At 37.8% G+C, this 16,793-nt stretch overlaps 1 protein-coding gene across 4 annotated transcripts in view; it reads left to right on the plus strand.

Moving 5' to 3' along the window:
* LOC126354624 (CCR4-NOT transcription complex subunit 7) overlaps window positions 1-16,793 on the plus strand; it is a 110,162-nt gene that overhangs the window by 19,380 nt on the left and 73,989 nt on the right. For 2 of the 4 annotated variants that reach the window (XM_050004388.1, XM_050004389.1), the window contains exons 3-4: window positions 6,509-6,632; window positions 13,297-13,439. In XM_050004388.1, coding sequence (XP_049860345.1) covers window positions 6,509-6,632; window positions 13,297-13,439 — 267 coding nt within the window. Of the gene's footprint in view, window positions 1-6,492; window positions 6,633-13,296; window positions 13,440-16,793 lie in introns of all 4 variants that reach the window. The other 2 variants (XM_050004390.1, XM_050004391.1) reach the window with 2 other exon arrangements.

Below are 16,793 nucleotides of genomic sequence, written 5' to 3' on the forward strand. Positions count from 1 at the left end.
GACTGTGGCTTTTGGTGAATCTAGTATGATTAAGATAAGAGTTTATGAGTGGGATAAACATTTCAAAGTGTGTTGAGAAGATATTGAAGATGACAAGCACCCTGGATGCCCAAGCACATCAATTACTGGTGACAGTGTGGAAGAAGTAAAGAAAATGGTTCTGTAAAATTGCCAAATCATAATCGGAGAGGATTGCTGCTGATTTTGGCCTGTCATTGAGTTGTGCCAAGCAATTTCTTTTTTTTTTAATAGCATGAAACATGCAGCAGTAAAGTTTGTTCCGAAATTGTTGAATTTCTACCAAAAATGATGTCTCGCAGACATTGCTCAGGACCTGCGGAATGAAGTCGACAACAAAAGAAGATTGTGACAGGTGACAAACAGGGGTATATGGGTATGATGATGAAACTAAGTCCCAGTTGTCCCAATGGAATGTGCGTGAAGTCTCAAGTCGAGAGAGAGAGAGAGAGAGAGAGAGAGAGAGAGAGAGAAAAGAAAAGAAAAGAAAAGAAAAGAGTTAGATCACGTGAAGGTTATTCTCACTGTTTTAGCCAATTACTATGGGATAGTGTACCATGAGTTCATGCCCTAGAGTCAATAAGGTATCTGGAAGTTATATGCAGATTGCCTGAAGTAACCCGAAGAAAAAGGCCAGAACTGCGGTTAAACCAATCATGGAAACAGCAACATGATAATGCTTCTGCTCACACCTCAGTGTGTGCATAATTTTTTGGCAAAAAAACAAAACTGTTGTGTTGCCTCAGCCACCATATTCATAGGGCATGGCTCCATGTGACTTCTTTCTATTCCCAATGCTGAAGAGAACCATGAAATTACATCATTTTGCCACCATTGTTGAGATAAAAACAGAATTGCTGAAGGAGCTGAACACAATACTGAAATTTGAGTTCCAGAAATGCTTTCAAGATTGGAAAAGTGTTGGCACAATAGTGTTACATCTGAGGGGGTGACTTTGAAGGGGACAAAGTTGATATTGTTGAATAAGTAAAGATTCTTCAATAAAAACAAAAATTTGCTTTACTCTTTGATCACACCTCTTACCTGTTACTGCTCCTGAAGAAGATATTTAAAGAATTTTGTAATACCTTAGCCACGGATCATAAGGATAAAACCTCTTGTTAGAGTTTCATTACACCATTTTGTGGTATCAGCTTATCATGTTATTTAGCATTAAATGATATTTCAGATTACCCGAGTAGTCAACATCAAGCATTCATTTCTAAGATTGAAAATGGACAGTGCTGAAAAGTATTGTGCCTTGGGCAGGTATGCGCTGAGCAAAGTTGTGGAGGGATGGGAGGTCCATATGGTGTTCAGACAGCTATGTTAGAAAGTTGTTCTCAGAACAAAGATAACTTCACTACAAATTGTCAAATGCTTGAAAATGATGAAAAATTTGAAGCCTAATTTATCATAATGAGAATCATGTATGAAGCAATCAACAATATGAAGGTAAAAGTCTGCCTACCAGTCAAACAGCAAATCCTAAGAAGTTTTGATCTTGTAATATGTCAGTAAACATATCACAGCCATATGTCCAGACACTCTGTGACCATAATATTATTGAAACGGAGGATGACAAAGAGAAGTCTGAAATACTAAATTTCTTTCTTCAAAATTGTTTTAATGAGGTGGATAGTACTGTCAACCTTCCTGTCAGTGATTACAAAAATATCAAGTTACAGATGTTTCAGTTAATGGCTGTGGCATTGAAAATCAACAAAAATCACTGAACAAATGGAAAGCAACTGATCTGATTGATACTGACACGATTCTGTATACAGTCTATGAAATCACTTGCTCCTCTTTTAGCAATGGCCTGTGTACATCACTGGAGTAATGAAGCATTAAGTGATTGGAAAAGTGTTCAGGTTACTCCTACTTTCAAGAAATTGCTGAAGAGGCACATGAGCCTATAGGCCTGTGTCACAGACCTCATTCTGTTGTTGGATTTTGGAACATGTTTTATGCTTTCATATTGAGACCTTTATAGAGATTGGAAATCTCTTTAGTGTCAACAAACAACAATCATATGAAATCAGACTCGCTGTGTTCATCCACGAGATCCAGAAATTAGTATTTACTTGGTTGATACCATGTTCATTGAATACCGGAAGGCATTATATACAGTTCTCATTGTCCACTAATGAACAAAACTGAATGTTGAAATATCAGACTTTGTGATTGGATTGAAGAGTTTCTAGCAAATAGAATACAGCCTGTCATTCTTAACATGGACATCTTCAGGGGTAAAACTAACTTAAGCATACCCCAAGGGAGTGTTACCATCACTGTTTGTGGGAAAGGCGGATTCTACACAGATTTGTTGAAATTATCTTCAGCAAGCGTAGTCCACTCATAAAGGAGGTACTGATAAAGTCCATGTGTAACTGACAGTTGAATATTGCTCAGTTGTCTGAAATTGTAATGAGATCCAAAGAAGAGCAGCATGTTTTGTCATAGGTTTGTTTTGTAAGTTGAACAGTGTCATTGAGATGCTCATCCACCTAATGGCAGATGCCACAAGAGAGGTGTTGTCCAGTTCAGTGAGGTTTACTTTTAAAATTTGAGTGTGTGTGTTCTTAGAAGAGTCAACTAATTTAATGTGTCTTCTCACATATACATCGCAGAAAGAGAATGAAGGTAAAATTAGTGGTGGTAGAGCTCAGGTGGATGTTTACAAACTGTAATTCTTCATGTGAACCGTTCATGGCTGCAACAGGAAAACAGGGCAGTGACAGTGGTACACTAATTACTATAACTGGCCTTCCCACATGCTATAAGGTGATATAGATATAGATGTAGAGTTCTGAATTAGTTCCCAAGATTTGTTTCCTAAATGATTACAAATTTCATGCTGTTGAGATGTTTGTAATCTTGGGACGTCAAGAGCATATGAAATATATTCCCTCATCTACTCTCGACTTCATAAATGCACCTCAGTCAATTTGGCGCTTGCACTATGCAGCCAGAATTGCCTTCCTTTCTTCAGAGGGAGGGGAAGTGTGTGTCATTTTGCTGGAAATCGGATCATGTGGGAATTCAGAAAATGAACCGACAGATGAAGCAGCCATAGATGCCTGCATGAGACCCACCATGGCACAGTGACACTCGGCCCCTCCCCTACATGCAGTCACCTTGCTGTTTAAGCGCAGGATCATGTGTTACAATATTATGAAAGAAAAGTTGCTATTCACCAGTAGCAGAGATGCTGAGTTGCAGATAGGCACAACAAAAAGATGGTCACAAATAAGCACTCCACCAACAAGGCCTTTGCCAAAAGTACACACACACACACACACACACACACACACACACACACACACACACACACACACACACACACACACACAAGCAGCTGAAACATACATGTCTGCAATCTCGGCACCTGAAGCCACACTGTGAGCAGCAGCAGCAGTACGTGATGGAAGTGGCAATTGGGTGCAGGTGAGGAGGAGGCTGGGGCAAGGAAGGGGAGTGATAGTAGGGTAGGAGTGGGGGACAGTGAAGTACTGCTGGGGAGTGCGCAGGGACGAGGTGGATAGAGGTACTGTTACATTCCATCCAGGATCATGTGTTAGTGAGAAGATGATAATTGACTGGGAATAGGGACAAGAAGCTGTAGTCATTCAAGCAAACAACCTGACTGGGACACTCCTTGTCCTGATCATTGTATTCAGTGTCTCTCCTCACTGTTGTAGTCATCATCATCAAGCAACAGCAGGAGTTGTTCATCACAGACAAACCACACATCAATTTTCTTGTGGCAACTGCCAATGATGAATGCTTCAGAACAGCTACCAAGATTAGGAAATGCTATTTGAGTATGGGGAAGCCTGTTTCCTTTTCTAGTTTTATGTTATATGATTTGTATTCAATCATGTAATAATGATTGCAGTTTGAAGAATATCACGATCGTGGGTGGGAGGGGCGTGGGACAAAGGAACTGTATGCTGCCTCCCTTACATTGGGGTCAGGAGATACTAACAAGCATGCCAAGAAATAATAAGGAATAGTACTTTGTCATAAGCACTGTCATGGCAGCACACCCTCAATATTCTCTTGCACTATCAAATAATAAAAAGGGAAGTTAATCTGAAAATGAGGTAAGAATTTAACCATTCCATTGCTTGGTGTTGTGGTTTTTGAAACTGAGATACTGTCAAGACATTTTATTTGGGTAGAAGTGTATCCAAAACCATTTTTCTTAACTTCTTCGTATGTGCAACTTCATGACAAAATTACTTCTTCACTACTGTGAAGAGATTCCTGCAAGTAAACTTGCAACAGTAATTTCAGATTCTATGTTATTGTTGTAATTTTATACAAATTAAATATGACTATATAATGAACTTTTCATCAGTGAAGTGTGGGATCTATGTTTGACAGTTCTTGACTGGTAAAAAGCTGTGGTCAAAGATTTCATTCAGACTGGCATTGTTCTGTCTGGCACTTAGATTTAATTTGCAAAGAAAATCCCTTTTCACAACTATTGAACGATGTTGTTCTTTTCTTTAACTGTTTTTACTTGTACAAATTTTTTGAGAGTATTCATTCATCTACAACAATTCTATAAGATGTTTAGTCAGTGTTTAGTACTGTGTGACAGTATGCATTCGGAGATGAGAATATGATTTCAAAACAATGACATCTATACAAGAGGTTAACAAAAGTGCTTGAACAGAACAGCTTTTCTCCTTTTTCAACATCAGACGAGCTGCAAGAGCAATACACTGGTCATTGCATGTACTGTTGTTACGATATTGTCCAGTGTTTTAGTGTGCATTGTGTGTTTTTTTCCGTAATTGCAAAGGTAGCATTTATCTTCATGTGTATAGAAATTAGTGAAATAAGTTGTTGCCTGTGTAACATAATTGATAGGTGTACCTTTACCTTTATATAATGGTTTTGAATACTTTTGGTGGAATTAGTACTTGTCATTTTAATGCCAAGTGTGTTGGTAGTTAGTATATAATCTTGCAGAACTGAAACAAATAGTCCAAATTCAGTTGATTGTTTTGTCCTTAGCTTTGCAAATCAGCTTCATTAAGATTTTCATGATTTGTGCCAAGATAATTATGGTTAGATTTATTTCTGAATTTAAATGCTAAATTACCTCAGTCTTCAGAATATTTAGAAACACACACACACACACACACACACACACACACACACACACACTTGTTGTATTGAGACTCATTTTCATTGATATAGGCGACTACAAAGAAGTTGGTTCTGTTCTTTCATAGGAACTGTTTGTATTTCATAATAAATTGTGTAGTTGCAATTGTAACTGACATCATTTATGTTGAGGGCCGAATGTCCACCTAAATTTCCCAATTTTCTTGTAGTTCTGTAACATGTATGAGAATGTGTGGCTTGGTGTGTGGGTTAACGTGAAAAACAAAAGCATACTCATTTTATTGAATTTAGTTTGATGACACCAGTGTGGACGTGCATCTGACTTGCTTTTGTACTCCTGCCCACATCTTTTATTGAACTCTAGATTCATTTATAGATGTGATCTAGAAAGACGAGTGGTGCAGATTTGTTCCTATGTGTATTGTGATTTCCCCTGTTTTATCACTAAGACATAAGATGACATAAACTTACGAAAAAGTAGTTAGTAGAACATTGTCTGATGATTATTTGAGGAAGTTTCTTGTAGTTCATAATTGAGAGTTGGGTGTGGTGGGTTGGAAGCCTGTGTCTTTCTTGCTTGTATGTCTTTTATTTTGGCTGGGTATTCATGAACTAGCGTGTCTTGGTATTATTCTCGGTGTACAGTTACGTACTGCTTGAATTAGGCAGTGATGGTTTGTATCCCCAGATGGTGAGTTTCTTGCTTTTTGCTTTCTGTTCTTTCTGTGCAATTCTAACCCAGTTTCTTGAAAGTTAGCATTCATTGCATCCTCTTCAAATTGGCCCAGTTAAATCATTACACGTATGAATGACACTATGTGCCATGTGAGTGTAAATGTCTGTGTGTGGAGTTTTCAGTTCTCAACCACCAACAATAATTTTTACCCTACCTTTGAGCATTGTAATCCATCCTTCACTGAAAGAAATAAGTTGCAGTTAATCAAGTTACTGGTAATAAGTCTGTGAGCTCACTATTTGAGGCTAGATGTTTTGTGTTGTTTTGTTTGTGTGTAAAGTTTACAACTGAAATGACAGTTGTGGAGGAGCCCTTTTAGATGTTTTATTTCAATAGTTGCATTAACAGCTGTTAGTATTGTGACATGGCAAATTATGCATCAGTTGCCTTCAGTGTTTGTATAATTGGCATGATTTGGGCATGGCTACATTGGACAGCCATTTTTTTGTGCGATGGGTTTGTATCAGTGCCACAGAGTCCTTTCACATTCTGTTTACCTTTTCATTTTTTAATTTTTTTAGTAATTTCAGGTAATAGTCTTCTTCAGATCTCTATGGAATACTGTTAACCTTTGTTTTCCTTGCTGACAGTAGCTGTTTGGTTTTTAAGATTCTGCTGTTCAGCAAGTGCGAGGAAGAGAAGCTCGGAAGCCTGGTTCAGGCATCCAATGTGAACTGGGCCACACATTTACTGGAGAAACTGGGGTGCGGTACTGCCATGCCCACAGCTACAGGTACATAAAAAATTAAAAAAGAAAACTATTAATCATACTTTGTACAGTTTGCCATACATAATAAAATGTTGAAAGAAATGTGACATAATAGTGTACCAAATCACCAAAAGAACTAAAGTTATCATTGTAAGCATACTTATCTTTAGAATTTAGATACTGATCTGTTTGATTTTGTGATGTGGTGAAATGGCCGATCAATTTACCGCCAAAATTAAATGTTCTGCTGACTAAACCAAGGATGCAAAACAACCCATTTCTCCAGTCATTAAAAAAAAAATGAATCAGGCTGACAGATTATGATAAAAGTGTGTATTTTTCTGCACAAGACTGTTTCGATAATTTGATGGATGTATGAGCTAGGCCAAAAACTGGTGTGACAAAACAGAAGCTGTGATTATCAGAGGCAATCAAAATGATACAAAGGCTACACTTAGTGTGCTTTGTAAGTAATGTTGTTTCCTAACAGTTAACAATAACAGAGCTTCACAGAGTAATAGTCAGATTAACAGTGCTGATAATTGCTGGTTATGCCCTGGAAGTGAAAGAACAAAAAAATGTGTTACTGTTTGAGACTTAAGATGACTGGGATTTTCCTGAGCATCTGAACACTTTACGGTAGAAGCATCCCAAATGATTGCTGGGGAAGAAAGGGGGTGGAGGGGGAGGGGGAGGAGATAGTCGGTACATGGCAACTCCATCTTTAACTGCTCGGCACTTTACTGTATTCTGATGGAATTCAGTTGAGAAAACAATAAATATGAGACTGAACTGCTGGTCAGTACTTACCTCAGGAGCTGAAATGTTAGTACTGGTGAAGGATTTATATAAAAAGTACACACTATCTAGCTATTGTAAATGGTACTTCCTTCCTCAAGATGAGAGAGAGATAGTTTGGGGAAGATTATAAAGGTAGAGCAGATCGCTCGCACACTAAGGAGGGACCCGTTAGTTCCAAAAGATAGATAACATGTCACTTTTATTTTTATATGTGTTTATTGCCTGCACTACACATTTTACTTTCTATCTCAAATTGGTTAGTTTTTATGAAAGTATATAAAATGAAGATAACATCTTACAGTTATCGTTGTACAGCAATTACATATTTTGTAAATGTTAATTTATTTTGCTGGAATTGTTAGTGCTTCAGGCAGTTGCAGCATAAGGAAAAAGTATGAAACCGGCATCAATTTTGCCGTAACAAATTACTGTAGTGTGAATCCAAAGTGGTTGGCATTATTTGGAGTCCGTTCAGCTAGCAACAACTTGGCATTAGGTTCTGGTAGTAAAGGCGTGTTTTATCCAATCATGTAACACTGTGCTATCATTGACACTGAGGGAAGAGTACATGCAGTTATTCTTTTGGGTGTATGTGCATGTGTTTCCATTGGCGATTGTGCACAAGGTGTGTTAAAAAATAATGGAATATTAATTTTGTTATAGTTTTTAAAATTTCTATATTTAAATGTTGTTGTTGTTGTTGTTGTTGTTGTTGTTGTTCTTGTTGTTGTGGTATTCAGTCCTGAGACTGGTTTGATGTAGCTCTCCATGCTACTCTATCCTGTGCAAGCTGCTTCATCTTCCAGTACGTACTGCAGCCTACATCCTTCTGAATCTGCTTAGTGTATTCATCTCTAGGTCTCGCTCTACGATTTTTTCCCTCCAATACTAAATTGGTGATCCCTTGATGCCTCAGAACATGTCCTACCAACCGATCCCTTCTTCTAGTCAAGTTGTGCCACAAACTTCTCTTCTCCCCAATTCTATTCAATACCACCTAATTAGTTATGTGATCTACCCATCTAATCTTCAGTATTCTTCTGTAGCACCACATTTCGAAAGCTTTTATTCTCTTCTTGTCCAAACTATTTATTGTCCATGTTTCACTTCCATACATGGCTACACTCCATACAAATACTTTCAGAAACGATTTTCTGACACTTAAATCTATACTCGTCTGCTTCAAAATAGTCCTCGTTTGTTATACATCTATGTCAATGCTTTTCCCAGTCCCCGGTACACTTAAGGAGCCCAAGCTTTGGGATAGTTTCTTGGCTCTCTCAGGATGCATTTTTAATATTGTGTGTGTCTGTGGAATGATGGAGACTTACCTGATGAATATGGCATGTGGGGCATTATTACAGTGTTGTTTCTGGCAAAAAATTAACAAAAAAAAAAGAATTGTGAGCGGATACATTTATTTTGTTGTAAAAGGCATGTGAATTGTCTTGCCACAAATCTGGGCAAGCACATCTCACTCCCCTATCTTGCCACTCCCTCCAGTTTGCGTCATGTAAATGACATTGAATATGTAAGTAGTACTCTTATTGATCATTTGATCTTACAGCAAGATTTCATGGTGCACTATGCACTTAGAATCGAAGAACACAGTGTGCATAATCTTAACATTTGACCGGAATTGTTGAGCATTTTTCAGTCTGGAATGCACCCATTGTTACATTTGCACCTTGATTTTGCTGTCATATCCATAAACCCAGCCCTCATTATATGTTATTACACACTTCAGTAGTTCTGAATAATTTTTGACTTCACCTAGTGACTCAGAGCAATATTCAGTTGAAGCTGTTTTTGTTACAAATTCAACAGTTTTGGAGCAAATTTTGCTGCCACATGAGTCACATCCAAAACGTCTCAAAAAGTTTCAATGCATAAGCCATTGTCATTAATGATTTCTCTGTATGTGATTCAATGGTCATTCATAATCATTTCCTGCACTTCTCCACAATTTCATCACTTGCTGGTGTGCTGGGCACCTGTGGCATTTGTCAGCTTCATCATCTTCACGAACTTCTTCGAACCAGTTATATCATTTCTGTTCTTAAGCCAGAATTTGATACAAATTCTCTGATTTGTTTTTGCACAAAATGAATAATCATCGATACTACCAAAACACTTGTGAACTTTTTGACAGCTGATAACAGGCTAAATATCCCATATGGCTACAACTGCATATACTTTTCAGACATACCTACCAGTGCAACAGGGAAAAGATCATGTGAATCAGACTAATACAGTATGTGGAATTAGAAACTCCCATTACTTTTGAACCCACCTTGTTTGTGGTAATTAGAAGGTCACGGGAGAGTGATTTGGGTGAATTACTGGGAGACTGTAGGAGGTGGGAAAAATATAATACAACGGTAAAGAAGAAGAGAAAGGATGTTGTCTTGCAACAATGTCCAACTATTTGAAAGAAAGGATAATGACATGATCCTTGTTATTATTTACAAAAATGACATCATGGAACCATCAAGAGCAGTTGATTGATGTCGTCATTGTAGATGTTTCACCTGAAAAGAGAGAGTGTATTATAACTTGCATACATATATTTGAGAATTTGTTACTTTGCCTCATACACATGCTTTTGACTTGTCATGCATGTGTGTGTTAGGGAAGGAAGAGTACTTCTGAACCTATTAGGTATACCTCAGTTGTCTTACTATGAGCAGATGTTCTAGATAGTTACCTACTGTTGGGACACGCATAGTGTTTGACAATAGTTAATAGTTATCTGAAAGAGCTAATCATGGTGTGTTCTAAAACAAAACTCACTCATTTTTGTGTTCATAGAAAGTATAATGTTACTTTTATCTTTCTGGTGCAGCTTTTCCCGCTGTTATCTGGAATATCACCACAATGGCAATGTAGATGCTGTTCAACACTACATTGAAAACCTTATTAATACTACTATTGCAACATCTGCATCACATTTCAAGAAGCAAAATTTTCAGGAAATTACCTTCCTTCCTATAAATACTTCATTGCATATTGTAAAATTGTGAAAATGCTAACCTACAGTCATTTATTTCCTCATACATACAAGAACTTTCAGCTGCAGTATAGCCTGCATCATCTCCTTTTTAAGAAATGGGACTCCTCTTTCAAGATACGATGAACATAATGTAGCAGTCGTCACCACATTTGATATTGCTGGGAGTTTTAGTACTTACCGTTTACTATCGGACTGCAATAATTGATCTCATAGAGAACAATAAATTGACCAGTTGCTGAATGACATAGTTCCAGCCAATATATCACAGCAAAGCTAGGAATTTCAGCACAGATCATGGCTCATATACCAGGATGGATCTCATATGTATAACTTGGTCTTAACATGCTTCCTTCAGCGGAACTTTCATGACGACCTCTTCCACACCAGTTATTCTTGGGTATTCAGAACAGTGAATTGAGGACCCTTCTGTTCCAAACTAGTGGTTGCTACCAGTCGTCAGACTTGAATCATTCACACTCTTCAGACATAATTAAAGATATAGTACCAATGACAGAGGAAACTGTTTCCTGTCTCTCTCTCAAGCCCATGTTACTTCGAGTGGGGGTGAGTTCATCACTGTCACCACCATGGAACACTAATGGGCATATTAGCGATGCACTTAGCATCTCTTTCTATAGATGTGCGAAGAATCTTGATCATTTCCATGACAATGGAATACACAGGAATTGACTCTGAGAGTTGACAGTTTTTGCAGTTATTGTTAGTGATGTCATATTTACAGCTGGCCCACTGTTTCATTCACACTGTATATTTAGGACTACTGTATACACTACAGTGTCTCATCAGTGGGTGCTAATGTCTACTTACTTCATGGAGCCATATACAAGAGGACAGAATTGGGATTTTGAAGCATGGGTTCTCGTTCAATCTTGTAGAAACCCCAGTAACACACTACAGTGGAGTAAGGATTTTACATCCTCACTCTGAATTATTCTTAGACAATGTTCTGTTATCTGATGGGTTTGAGCAACATTGCTTCATAGGACACTTGTTTGGGAACTACTAACTGACTTGACTACCAGACATAACATCTAAAAAAGGAACTGTGTTGTAAAACGAGATGCCTTTGGTTTGCTGATGGGTTGACCTTATAACTTCTTGTACTTAAATAAAAACCTTTTAACTTAGTTTATGTAGGCTATGGATGTGTGGCATAGTGAATTGCTGCACTGTTGGTACGATGCCTGCTGTACCGATCTATTGCATTGGGTAAGGCTACCACTGGACAAATTTTACCCATGGCTTTCACTGGTAGTGCATATCCTCAATCTATTTTAAGAGCTTCACAAGATAGAAACACCAATGAAACCGCCTGAAGGTAGTTATTATTTTACAAAATTTCCAATGATTACTTAAGACTTCTACTACCTGGTATATAGGCTGAAAAATTAAAACTTCATCCCACTCTCTTGGAAGGAACCCATTTTACAGTCCAAATTATACAAGCCACACACAGCTGACCCATAGCTTCAATGTGAAGGACTTGTCCCAGTGTGGTTGGTGTCCATGTAACAGGAGTACGTAATTTGTTAGCCTGACAGCCCTGAGGAGGGAGATTGGACACTTCTATGTCCTACATATTAGCATACTATGAAACAAGAATCCAACAAATCCATCATTTCATCTGGAAAAGTAAACTCTGCATGAAAACCTGAGTTTCCACCACTTTTTTCTGAGATAAAGCTGCATTTACAAACTTTTTGGAGTTGCAAGTTTTTAAACGTATTTTTGTTCATGTAACTGATCAGTTAGTAAGGTTATTAATGCGTCTCATTTCTTTTACAGGACTTTGTACTCTAGTCTATATAAGTGTCACATTTCTACAGTCATTATAGTGCATATAGACAGCTCCAGAATTAAAACATGTTTGTTTATAGTAACATCTTATTTCTTGTGTGCATCAGATTTCTTAAGCATTTGAATTAAAACTTCCATTTTAAAGATGACTTGTCATTATTGTTGATTCATACACACTGCACGTTAACTCAGTTGTAGCATAATTTGTTCAGTTTTTTTTTTTTCGCTATATGGTCTTGTCATTCAGACTGTATCAGTAGCGATTTGTTGCATTGGTTTGTGTATCTTCATGACTGACTCCTTTTCTCTGAGAACTTGTCAATTCTGCCGTGGGATTCAGTTTTGCGTCATCTTAGAAACCGTGAAAGTAGTAACAGTAGGAAAAAGATCTCCATGTGTAATTCACAGTGTATAATTGGGGTTTGGCTACTTGGTGGAGTTTGTTGTATCATAAAATAGTCCTTTGGTCCATGTTTCTGCTTTGTCGTTGCTCATTAGATAATAATTTATCTGAAATTGTCACAAATATCAGCTGCATCCATATTAAGAGCAGGGAATAAGTGTGTTGAAGCACACACTGGTGTTCATGTTGTAGATGTTTTATTAACTGTCAACTTTTTATTCATGTGTTGACATTTTTGGCTCAGTGACTGGTGCATGCAGAATAAAGTGGAATGTGTATTTAGTTCATGATTGTTAGAAGATAATGAAGAACCAACACAGCACTGTACGTATTTGCATGTATGCTATTTTGCATAACAAATCTGAATGTTTACTGTACAAAATATATTTTTTAATTGCTTAATGTTGCATAACAAAACGGAATTGAAGCCTACAGTGACAGGTTAGTGCATTGTCAGTGTAAATTATTATAGGATTAAGAAATTGATATGTCTGAAGTACTAATATTTCCCGCTGCTGTGGTTTTATCAGGTAATGCCACTTTACAAAAAAAAAAAAAAAAGTAATTACCCCAAAAAGGTAAATAACTACTTTCGGCTGTTTATAATATATTGCCTCTTGTAAATTGTGAGTAAATACCTGTGTCTGTTTTAGGAGGTAGCGGAAGTTCTCATGGGGGCCACGTGAACATTCCTAGTAATGAAGAGTGTGGAATACGGGATGTTTGGCGGCACAATCTTGAAGAAGAATTCAAGACGATCCGTCAGGTGGTGCAGAAATACCATTATGTGGCAATGGTAATTAATTCATTACTACTGTCAAATGTTGTGACTCATTTATTCCTATTAATTACATGAGCACAACTATCATGCTCTACTTGGTCCCTGTCGTCGCTGCTCCTCCTCCTCCTCCTCCTCCTCCTCCTCCTCCTCCTCCTCCTACTACTACTACTACTACTACTACTGGTAGTTCTGTGGTTCAGCTCTACCTACTTTAGTGTTAATGGATGTTACCTGTGCTCTTTTGTAATCAAAGGACAGATGCCTCTGTTGAAAAAGTCTTTTATAACTTAATATCAAGAGTGGCCCTAATTGACTTACAAATTCTGCGTGGAACATAGCAGATAGTGTCCTGCAGCATTAAGGAGTTTGAGATTTAAGATGATTTTCAGTACCACTAGTACTTATTTTGCTATGTCACCTTACGTGAGGTACAGTTATTTAATGATAGCAACATTCTTTGAGTTTTCCTTTGTGAAACAACATTTCAAGCCAGTATTCAACAAATCAATTTTTGCTATTTTATGATACAGTTCCTGCCTTGTCTGTACAAATCTGGACACTGGTTCATGTTGCACTTAAAACAAGTCTGGACACGGTGTTTGCTACACTTAAAGAACAACCAAAATGTTTTGGGGTTTTGAGGCGAATCATGGGATATTATTTGGCTGTTGTAGTTATTGAAGGCTCTATACATTGCTGAATGGTTTTCAATCGCTGTTTATGTATCAGAGGACTTGTGCCTTATTTTGTACCTGTTTCTTGAGAAGCTTCCTGATACTGTCTGTAAACAAGGTGGGATATCTATTATGTTACATAATTGTGATAGATACACATTGTATTAGAGCTTGGCTGGCTGTTCATTTGAACTTGGTTCTCAATCTGTTCACTATTTGTGCAAATGAATATATTTTCTGTCTCAGAAATGAGATAACCTGTGTTTCTTGTTCCTTTTTTTAAAACATTTCTCTGCTTAAAATTAGAGCTTGGAATTCAGGTGGATCCCAAAGAGTTCCACATGAAGTGTTTCATTCAGTATATAAACATTAATGTTTCCCTGGTTCCAGCAGGTCTTGTATTTGTTGGAAATCATATAATATGAGTCTTTGCAGGATCATTCCTCGTCCTGACTAAAAATCATTTTCAGTATTACACTAAAACAACTGTAAAATCGAAGCTTGAACTGTCGATTGTATAGTTGTTTTAATGTTCCATATGGATGTATTCTAACATCCAAATGGAATTTATTAAAACAGACACTGGAAATGGAAGCATATGCACTTACAATACTTGATCTGTATGGTACAAGCCATTTGTAGACTATCTATAGTATTGTTGTGTTTGGGCCCTTGGTTTGTTTATGTATGTCATCAGCAAAAATTGGCAGATGTTGAACAATCTGTCAGCCGTTAAAGAGGAATTCTTATGGTTTCACAACAGGACAGTTAAGTTTTATTCATGTGATACTGCTAGTCTGTGATCCTCTGCTTTCTGTGCTGAAGATAAGATTCCTGCCATTCTAGTTTCTCTAATAGGTTTTGTGTTGATGAGATACATTGCCGTGGTCACAAAATATATGAGCAGGCCAGTTTTTATTGTTCTTTCCGTAAGGACGCCATTTGGGAGATTATACATTTCTTTCTCTGCAAATCTCTATTAACAAAACCCAAAATAATCAGTATTCTGTTGTAGCCCACTTACTCAATATTTCTTAGATAGAGAGGAAGGCATGAAATGAGTTTGTAATGAGATGTAGTTTACTTGCTTCTATTTTTGTAGCATACCAGGAGGCACTCTTTTTGAACAATATCTACAAATGGCATTGGAAAGGGGATAAGGTGATGGTGGTACCTACTATATGATGATTTTTGGAGTATTTATGAAATGTTAAGTAGATAGGTATTCGTGTTTGGTGTTGCTAGCAAGCAGTTCCATCTCTGCGTAACTGCTGCAACTTACATCCATTAGAACTTACTTACCAAACCTTGGTCTCCCTCTAGAGATTTTACCTACCATACTTCCTTCCATTATCAAACTGACGATTCCTTGGTCCCTCAGGACACACACCAACCGATCTCTTGTTGTGCTACAAATTTCTATTTTCCCCCAGTTCAATTCAGTACTTCCTAATTAGTTATTTGATCTTCCCTCTAAGGCTGTGTTCAGAGTGGCGCCAACAATGGGTCGGCAAAAGCGATCACCAGAGTCTGCCCGGTAACAATGGCCGATGACTTGGTCACAGGGTGACTGATCACCTTTGACATGTTTTTTGTAGTTTCGGGACGGCTTGGTTTGGTTAGGTTAGGTTAGGATCTATTCTATCAAGGTGGACTATCTATTTTAACCTCATTGAGTGGGGTGGATGCCTCAACACCTCTGCGCTTGGAGACAAGTGCTGTATTGTGGCTTTTGCTATTAAAAGATGCTGAATGCTCTATATTTCCTGAAAGGAACGTGGTGGGTACTATACACTCTTTCCTCAGTTACAGGAATAACTGGTCAACTTTCACAATTATATGAGATGAAGAGAGAAACATTCTGTTACATATTTGAGGAGGAGATGATGGTGGTGGTGATGATGACATGGAAACGCAAGAGTGGTGTTGTGGTCTTCAGTCCTGAGACTGGTTTGATGCAGCTCTCCATGCTACTCTATCCTGTGCAAGCTTCATCTCCCAGTACCTACTGCAACCTACATCCTTCTGAATCTGCTTAGTGTATTCATATCTTGGTCTCCCTCCACAATTTTTACCCTCCACGCTGCCCTCCAATACTAAATTGGTGATCCCTTCATGCCTCGGAACATGTCCTACCAACCGATCCCTTCTTCTGGTCAAGTTGTGACACAAACTTCTGTTCTCCCCAATCCTATTCAATACTTCTTCATTAGTTACGTGATCTACCCATCTAATCTTCAGCATTCTTCTGTAGCATCACATTTTGAAAGCTTATATTCTATTCTTGTCCAAATTATTTATCATCCCTGTTTCACTTCCATACATGGCTACACTCCATACAAATACTTCCAGAAACGACTTCCTGATACATAAATCTATACTCGATGTTAACAAATTTCTCTTCTTCAGAAACGCTTTCCTTGCCATTGCCAGTCTACATTTTATGTCCTCTCTACTTCGACCATCATCAGTTATTTTGCTCCCCAAATAGCAACACTCCTTTACTACTTTAAGTGTCTCATTTCCTAATCTAATTCCCTCAGCATCACCCGACTTAATTTGACTACATTCCATTATTCTCGTTTTGCTTTTGTTGATGTTCATCTTATATCCTCCTTTCAAGACACTGTCCATTCCGTACAATTGCTCTCCAAGTCCTTTGCTGTCTTCGACAGAATTACAATGTCATCGTCGA

This window comes from Schistocerca gregaria, chromosome 3, assembly GCF_023897955.1.
Source record: "Schistocerca gregaria isolate iqSchGreg1 chromosome 3, iqSchGreg1.2, whole genome shotgun sequence".
Taxonomy (NCBI): domain Eukaryota; kingdom Metazoa; phylum Arthropoda; class Insecta; order Orthoptera; family Acrididae; genus Schistocerca; species Schistocerca gregaria.